The 9790-nt window shown below is 32.1% G+C and overlaps 1 protein-coding gene and 1 long non-coding RNA gene across 2 annotated transcripts; both read left to right on the plus strand.

Annotated features, from left to right (window-relative positions):
* Positions 1 to 453: 453 nt before the first annotated feature.
* On the plus strand, positions 454 to 9518 carry LOC132753044 (G patch domain-containing protein 1-like; the record flags this gene model as incomplete). The annotated part of the gene is given in 7 exon segments (XM_060743453.1): positions 454 to 571; positions 5312 to 5470; positions 6290 to 6465; positions 7058 to 7185; positions 7337 to 7802; positions 8415 to 8616; positions 9390 to 9518. Coding segments are annotated over 7 exon segments (1336 nt in total), but the record flags the coding sequence as incomplete, so codon positions are not given.
* On the plus strand, positions 2696 to 5058 carry LOC132753043 (uncharacterized). Its single transcript, XR_009628897.1, has 3 exons — positions 2696 to 2982; positions 3134 to 3600; positions 3749 to 5058. It is a non-coding gene; the product is annotated as an uncharacterized LOC132753043 (long non-coding RNA).
* Positions 9519 to 9790: the final 272 nt, after the last annotated feature.

The raw sequence follows: 9790 nt of genomic DNA on the forward strand, positions 1-9790 counted from the left end.
TAGACAAAGGGCATAATTCTGAAACTTATATTTTTGGAGTTATGCCCCTTTTTAAGCTTTTTTTGTTGTTGTAAAATTGGTTATTGACAGTTGTTGGCCTGAACAACCCATGAGGTGCTCAATGCACTGCTCATGTTTTGATTTATCAATTCATAAGGATTCAACCAGATCCTTGTTAAAAGAGTCTAAATTAATTTAAAGTTTCGGAAATATACATTGAAAATTTGTGCATTAGACAAAGTCCTGTATTGAACAGTCTATTAATAGTTTAAGTGATTGCTGTTTCAACATTGAGCATTCACCTTGATAGATTCTCGTCAGACTGTATAAATATGCAGGCTAGTGTGGCTATATACTGCTGCCATGGGTCTTCCTTTGTGGCTGGTAGCATGATAGGGTTAATATAATGTGGTAACAAGATTTTTGTCTATGTTGAATTTTTTTTACCTTTCAGGTTCAGTGTTTGATTTGATTCCACAGGAGGATAAGAACAGAATGGAGAGAGTTAAACAGGGAACCAGTCAAGAAGAAGGGCCATCAACATCTACTGCTCTGGTTCCTAGCAATACTGGTATTTGATTTATTGTTTTATTTTCAAAATATATCATATTTTTAGCTCGACTTTTTTTTTTTTGAAAAAAAAAGTAGAGGTATTGTTATAGTCAGGTCGGCGTTGCCGTTGCCGTCCGAAAACTTGTACCTGGATCATAACTTTTTTATTTCTTGGTGTATTGTCTTCATACTTGGCCACAACAACCCTTGGGACAAGACCTTTCAGTAGACCACACTAAACCTTGACCTTCATCCATAAATGACCTTGACCTTCAGGTTAAAAGTCCAATTTATGCTTGTTCATGCTGTTATTGGCTGTTACTTTGTTATTTTTGAATGGATTGTCTTCAAACTTGAACATAATAATCTTTCAAGGATATCCCTTAAAAATAACCAGTCAGACCTTGACATTCACTCATCAATGACCTTGACTTTGAAGGTCAAATTATTGAAATTTTCATTTTTTTGGCTATTATTGGCTGTAACTTTGTTATTTTTGAATGGATTGTCTTCTTCAAACTTGAACATAATAATCTTCAAAGATAAACTGTTAAAAATATACCGAAAGACCTTGACCTTCACTCATTAATGACATTGCCTTTGAAGGTCAAATTATTGAAATTTTCATTGTTTTTGGCAGTAACTGACTGTAACTTTGCTATTTTTGAAAGGGATAAACTTCATATTATAACAGAACATTCTTAAGGACCAGACCTTGTTGTTTATCAAACCCAAATTTTGCTTGGGCTCTTTAATGACCTTGACCTTGAAGGTTTTATATTACTGAATTTTCTCAGATTGTGCATTTATCGGTGTGTGTGTATGTATAGTATATGTATTATATATAAATATATATATAAATGTGTGTGTGTATATATATACATATATGCAGGTATATATATATATATATATATATATAAATATATATATATATATGCATGTGTATATATATATATATATATATATATATATATATATATATATATATATATATATATATATATAGATATATATATTTTATATATATATTTCCTAGAATATATATTTTAGAATATATATATATATACATGTATATAATTGCGTCATGTTTTTCTATTTTTAGAAATTGCGTCAATTTTTTCTTCTATTTTTAGAAATTGCGTCATTGTTTCTATTTTTAGAAATTGAGTCATTTTTTTCTATTTTTAGAAATTGCGTCATTGTTGCTATTTTTAGAGTTTGCGTCATTTTTTTTCTATTTTTAGAAATTGCGCCATTGTTGCTATTTTTAGAAATTGCGTCATTTGTTTCTATTTTTAGAAATTTCGTCATTTTTGTTCTATTTTTAGAAATTGCGTCATTGTTTCTATTTTTAGAATTTGCGTCATTTTTTCCTATTTTTAGAAGTTGCGTCATTTTTTCTATTTTTAGAAATTGTGTCATTGTTGCTATTTTTAGAAATTGCGTCATTTTTGTTCTATTTTTAGAAATTGCGTCATTTTTTCTATTTTTAGAAATTGCGTCATTGTTGCTATTTTTAGTAATTGCGTCATGTTTTTCTATTTTTAACCAGGTTTTCAATTTTGAAAATCCTGGTTATTAGATTGGGGTATGGCGGGCGGATGGGCGGATGGGCGGCTGGGCGGATGGGCGGGCGTCAAACGAAATTGTGTCCGCTCTGTAACTCTTCAACCCTTTGAAGAATTTTGATGAAACTTCAGACAAATGTTTACCACATCAAGATGACGTGCAGAACGCATGTTCCGCATGGCTGGCTCCAAGGTCAAGGTCACAGTGACATTAAACATTGAAAATCCTGTCCGCTCTCTGTAACTCTCTTCAACCCTTTGAAGAATTTTGCATGAAACTTCAGAACAAATGTTTACCACATCAAGATGACGTGCAGAACGCATGTTCCGCATGGCTGGCTCCAAGGTCAAGGTCACAGTGGACATTAACATTGAAAATCCTGTTTACATGATTTTTAACTGTCAAACGAAATTGTGTCCGCTCTGTAACTCTTCAACCCTTTGAAAGAATTTTGATGAAACTTCAGACAAATGTTTAACCACATCAAGATGACGTGCAGAACGCATGTTCCGCATGGCTGGCTCCAAGGTCAAGGTCAACAGTGACATTAACATTGAAAAATCCTGTCCGCTCTGTAACTCTTCAACCCTTTGAAGAATTTTTGATGAAACTTCAGACAAATGTTTACCACATCAAGATGACGTGCAGAACGCATGTTCCGCATGGCTGGCTCCAAGGTCAAGGTCACAGTGACATTAACATTGAAAATCCTGTTTACATGATTTAACTGTCAAACGAAATTGTGTCCGCTCTGTAACTCTTCAACCCTTTGAAGAATTTTGATGAAACTTCAGACAAATGTTTACCACATCAAGATGACGTGCAGAACGCATGTTCCGCATGGCTGGCTCCAAGGTCAAGGTCACAGTGACATTAACATTGAAAATCCTGTCCGCTCTGTAACTCTTCAACCCTTTGAAGAATTTTTTGATGAAAACTTCAGACAAATGTTTACCACATCAAGATGACGTGCAGAACGCATGTTTCCGCATGGCTGGCTCCAAGGGTCAAGGTCACAGTGACATTAACATTGAAAATCCTGTCCGCTCTGTAACTCTTCAACCCTTTGAAGAATTTTGATGAAACTTCAGACAAATGTTTACCACATCAAGATGACGTGCAGAACGCATGTTCCGCATGGCTGGCTCCAAGGTCAAGGTCACAGTGACATTAACATTGAAAATCCTGTCCGCTCTGTAACTCTTCAACCCTTTGAAAGAATTTTGATGAAACTTCAGACAAATGTTTACCACATCAAGATGACGTGCAGAACGCATGTTTCCGCATGGCTGGCTCCAAGGTCAAGGTCACAGTGACATTAACATTGAAAATCCTGTTTACATGATTTTAACTGTCAAACGAAATTGTGTCCGCTCTGTAACTCTTCAACCCTTTGAAGAATTTTGATGAAACTTCAGACAAATGTTTACCACATCAAGATGACGTGCAGAACGCATGTTCCGCATGGCTGGCTCCAAGGTCAAGGTTCACAGTGACATTAACATTGAAATCCTGTCCGCTCTGTAACTCTTCAACCCTTTGAAGAATTTTTGATGAAACTTCAGACAAATGTTTACCACATCAAGATGACGTGCAGAACGCATGTTCCGCATGGCTGGGCTCCAAGGTCAAGGTCACAGTGACATTAACATTGAAAATCCTGTCCGCTCTGTAACTCTTCAACCCTTTGAAGAATTTTGATGAAACTTCAGACAAATGTTTACCACATCAAGATGACGTGCAGAACGCATGTTCCGCATGGCTGGCTCCAAGGTCAAGGTCACAGTGACATTAACATTGAAAATCCTGTTTACATGATTTTAAACTTGATTTGGCAGTCAAAGGTCATATCATCTTTGGAGGTAATTTAAAAAAGATATTATATATTATTTCATGTCTACTTTGTAACTTGTTTTTTATTATACAGAATTATCAATATAATTATAGTGAACAAATTCTTCTGTGCTGAACTCGTCCTACATTTCTCAACGGATTTTGTTCAAAACTTTCACAGAAGCTTTGTCATCAAGCACCCTGGCACATATTGTCGGGGTTTTGTGATTGGATAGTTTTTTGACCTAATTATGGCCCTTTGTTTTTTTCCTTATACATAATATTATAGTGAACACTTCTTCAGTGGCAATTCCTCCTACATTATTCATGTTTTACATTGCACATAGTTACATTGTTTGTTGCTTGTATTTGTATTTCAAATACAACATATTTATCTACAATGGTGATAATTGAAAACCTGGTTTCATGGCATTGCCATGTTTCTTGTTAGAAATTGCGTCAATTTTTTCTTCTATTTTTAGAAATTGCGTCATTGTTTCTATTTTTAGTAATTGCGTCATTTTTTTCTATTTTTAGAAATTGCGTCATTGTTTCTATTTTTAGAAATTGCGTCATTTTTTTTTCTATTTTTAGAAATTGCGTCATTGTTTCTATTTTTAGAAATTGAGTCATTTTTTTCTATTTTTAGAAATTGCGTCATTTTTTCTATTTTTAGAAATTGCGTCATTGTTGCTATTTTTAGAAATTGCGTCATTGTTTCTATTTTTAGAAATTGCGTCATTTTTTTTTCTATTTTTAGAAATTGCGTCATTGTTTCTATTTTTAGAAATTGCGTCATTTTTTTTCTATTTTTAGAAATTGTGTCATTTTTTCTATTTTTAGAAATTGCGTCATTGTTGCTATTTTTAGAAATTGCGTCATTGTTGCTATTTTTAGAAATTGCGTACTGTTGCTATTTTTAGAAATATGCTTAATGTTTCTATTCATATATATACAAAATATATAAACAAAACTAATGTGACAAGACAGACCAACTAAATTTATAAAAAGGAAACATCAATATATGTTCAAACCTTTCTATGTTTGCGTTTAGAAAAAGTAAAAAGTCGAGCGTTGCCCCCGCCCGGCGGTGGCTCTTGTTTTTATAAAATATTAAGAAAGAAGTTAATAATGGAGTAATTTTTCTTTTTTTCTAAGTTAATAAATTGTTTATTTAATAGAAAACTGCATAGATTTAGAGTATTGCATCAGCATGGGGCGTTTTTGCAAGAGAATTTTTTTTGCATGAAAATGAAGTTATTTGAGGCTTGTGTGAAATTCTGTCTTATTTTATTTTAATAAAATATGCTTCATAAAAGTCATTAGAATAGTGTGTTGCATTGATATCTGATTTTAGATACCGCCTCATCATCAAGCACACAGAAAACAGCATTGGAGGAGCATAGACAAAAGAATGTGCCACTGTTCCAGGGTGGTTTCAAACCTTTCCATAAAGATCCAGGAAAACAGGAAAGATATGATAAATACTTGGAGTTGGTCAAGCTTGGACATAAAGGTTTGTGGTCGGATTGTAAATCTTGAAAACATTGTAGGTTATAGTTTTCATAGACACCATTTTTTCCCTCTCTCCTAAATGTATGATATTGAAACTATTTAATTGAATGGGTGAAAAAATATGTATGTAAAATTTTTCTTTTTTATATTTGTCCAAAACTGTAAGAAATAATATTTCAAATATATTGTTTTTCTTATTTTTTTGGTGCCCCCACATGGATTAATTGGGATTAAGTAGGGGGCATATATATTTTGTTTGGTTAGTTTTTCTCATGTGGACAACTATAACTTTGCTATAACATAATTAACATTGTCATTCTCTAATTTAGAAGGTTCTTCTTTTAGACATAACGTACCTCTCGATGGAAGCATTATTTTGACATGTACTAAAATTTGACCTCGACACCTAAATCACATTGACCAACAATGTCAAATTTTCAAAATTCTGGAAATTTCACTGTAGAATATTCATTTGTTTTAGATTTGAGACAGATATATTACTGTTTCATAACACATATCCTGGCCAAATTTCAAATAATGCCATATTTATATTTCTTTAGAAATATTTTTTATATTCACCCTGGAAACAATTGATTTATAACTTTCTATTCCACAAAATGTTCAACCTCCAACGTTTATCAAGGAGTTTGCTTTTTATTTTGATAAATCACATAATTATTTATCTTCTTATCTTACACTATGTTATATTGAGAGTGGATCTTTCTAAAGTTTTATAAAACATTTGTATGAATTATAATTCATCCATCAGTCCTTTTACTGTAAGATAGATAATATTTAATTATATTTATTTTTATTGTAGATCCATATTCTCTCATCATGACATCTGCTCAGACAGAATGGGAGGCAGAGCATGAGAAGGAGGAGTTTCATCAAGCAGCAAAATTGTACCGCCCCCTAGCGGGCATGATGGCAATGAGATTTACAAGGGGAGGTAATGTTGATGATGATACAAAAGATACCAAGAGTGAAGAATTGGTAAGTTTTTAGGATTTTGTCCGTTTAATCTGTAGCCTGCTGGTGTCACAGAATTTACCTATTTGACCAGTGCAGACTATGACCAACCGGCTTTATATATTTTTAACTTTTACAGTTTAATGGGACAGGAAAATTATTTCGAGATTATTGTTCCATTTGTTGACCAATAACTTGTTTGCAAAATTTCAGATCAGTTGCTCACTCTATGTTTTTCTTGAATAATTATTTTGACAGTGAAAATTGACTTAAAACTGAAAGTGTTGCAACATTTTTCACTCAAATTAGGCTCAGAATAGCATAAACATACGATTTTCAATATATTTCTTATTATATTTCGTAATTATCATTTGCATATGTTTCTGTTTCAAGTGCCCAGCTGATCTTTGTAAGAAATAATTTTTCATGTTTTTTAGCTTCTGGACCTCAGTTCCTTTAACAAATCAAATTTTTTTTTAATTTTATGTTAATGGATTCGTAGATTCAGTCATTGACACATTATTGAAAAACAACAACAAAAAACAACAAAAAAACGGGAAAATACAATATTGTAATTATTTTATTACCAAGAATTCATGTTGTATAATTTATTCAGGTGGATACAAGTGATGCAGGGAAGGCAGCATCTATGAAGATGTACGGTAAACTGACACGAGACGTCCAGGAATGGCATCCGGATAAACTTGTGTGTAAACGATTCAATGTCCCTCACCCTTATCCTGGGTAAGTCTGAGCTCATTCTACTATAGCTTTGTTTGGTATATAAGTATCATTATTTCCTTATTGTTTTGTGAAGAAAATTTATAAGTAAAGAAAAAAAATATACTAAGATCTTAATGCATATATCATTAATACTTTTATTTCATATTTTCAGCTCAACAATTGTTGGATTACCAACTATAAAGAGGGATAAATATTCAGTTTTTAATTTCCTCAATTTTTCCACCCCAACGGAACAAGATCAGACTGAAAGATCATCTCATCAAGAAACATCCCACAACCCTCCTAAAGAACAGCCTGAGGGTGTTCCATCTGAAAGTAGGGTGGAGAAAGAACTGAATAAATCCAAGAACATGAAATCTATATTTAGTCATTTAGTCGAAACAGAAAACAATATTCAGAAAAATACTAAACCAGTGTCATTTAATGTGAAGTCAACAAAATCAAATAAACCCAAAGAGTTTAAATCAATTTTTAGTCATCTTGAAAAAGAAAAAGATTCTGTGAAGCCACGTGAAAATATTCCTGTTGCCATGGAAACAGAATCCGAAAGGAAAGATGGAGGTCAGGAAACAAAGAAAGACAAAAATAGTGATCTTCTGAAAAAATCGAGTGAAAATGTAAGATTTGTTTTGAGCATATCTTATTTGTGTTTTAGTGAAGTTCCTTTAGCATTTGTTAAATATGCAAGTTTTTTGCTTAAAGGCAAATTATGCCTTAGAAGTCCATATTTTTAATTTCTTAGAAATGTCGAACATGTGTTAAATAATGCATTTAGTCTTAGAGCATGTTAGATGTTTAACAACTTAAGAAAAAAGCATTGGAAGTGCAGTAATATGTAATAAAGGTAGCAGAATGTAAACAAAGAAGAATTTTGACTTCCATACAAAATACTCATTCACTATAGATTTACCGCTTGCCAACAGGGCCAAAATATGTGGTATAAATGAGTAATTTTTTGAAACTATAACAATATACCAAAAATAAACAGTTTTTGAGAAATAAAAACTTATTCGGAAAACTAGTTAACGTGCAAGTGAGAATCCATTTTTGAAATGTTAGTATATTTTGTGTAGAAGCTATCCAGATACATGGAGCTTGCAGATGGTAGTCAAAGTTGTATTTGAGATCATCTATCAATATGTATCCCTTAACATATTCTAACCAATTAATTTACATGTATTTTGACTGCAATTAATTAGAATTAATTAAAAAGTTCCAAATCCTTGCAGAAAGAAGGGGAGCCCAACATGGATTTGTTCAGAGCTATATTTAGAAATACAGATTCAGAGGATAGTTCTAGTTCTGATGAAGATGAGAGCAAAAAGGATAGTTCAGTACATGATGATGAAGATACAAAGGATAATTCTGAAAAAATGGAGACTGGACCAGCAGATGATAGATTAAGCACCCAGGGAGATAGGTTGCCAACAGGTAACATTTTTGACTCTGTTGAAATGAATGACTTGCTTTGTCTATGGTTTTGCTTTTTTAGTAAGGTCAACTATGAAGATATTACATGAATATGAAAGAAAAATCATCAGAAGAAAAGTGTGTACAAATATTTTATCTATTATAAGTAATGAAATTGAACTTCATTACCTTTCATGAAATATTGAATGATATTAAATTGAAATGTTGCTTAAGTTGATTTGAAATTTTATATTCATTTTAGTAGCAGTGAATATAAAGTTATATATGTGAATTAAATTTTAAGATGGTTGTACAGTTTACATTAAGAACTTTATTTAATTGAACCTTGAATGTAACTTAAAAAAGTTATAAAGCTATATATCTGTGGCCTACAGTTTACAGAATTATTGTTTAAATTTTGAAAAAGGATTTTCCAAAATGCCTGTATGAAAGAAATATGTTAGTTTATTTCCATAGAGCGAATGATGTATGTGTGATAACATTGCTTAAATTTAATTGTTGTCATTGCTAGATGGTTAAAACCCTACTTAAAATAGCAGCATGTTGATTTGTTCTGGAACAGTTTATTTGGTTAACATACAATATTCATGTGTGTTAATTAACAGAAACATTCATTGTTACAACTCTTTTTAATATTCAAGTACAATTTATTGGAAACAAATGATTTTACCATTTACAAATGTTTAACAAATATTTCATTACATACAGCTGTATATATACCCTTTTAAGTAGAAATAATTTATCATGAATTGTGCATTATATTTTTCAAACAGAGTCTAACATAGGGGTCCTTCCAGGAAATGGAGAACCAATGGAAACTCTCAGTTCTAGACTGTCACCTCAACTAGTATCAGATGAATCAGACAGCTATGGTCCTGCCTTACCTCCACCATTGAAAGATGGTAAAACATTTACCTTATAGCAGCTTTCAGCTTTTATTTTCCGTTGTAAAAACAGTTTTTTGTTGTTTGCAAAGTGCATCATATCACTGTTAAGCCTTCAAAATAGTAATACAAGAGCTACATGTATTTATAACTAATGAAACTAAAAAAAGGATTGGAGCACCACACAAAATACCATATTCCGGTACATGCCGGACAAGAAGCTTGAATGATTAAATGCTAAAATCTCACATTTTCACCTTATGTAATGAACTTTAAAACGTCTAATTCAT

Source organism: Ruditapes philippinarum, unplaced genomic scaffold (assembly GCF_026571515.1).
Source record: "Ruditapes philippinarum isolate M1 unplaced genomic scaffold, ASM2657151v2 ctg22289_1_1_1_1, whole genome shotgun sequence".
NCBI classification, from domain to species: domain Eukaryota; kingdom Metazoa; phylum Mollusca; class Bivalvia; order Venerida; family Veneridae; genus Ruditapes; species Ruditapes philippinarum.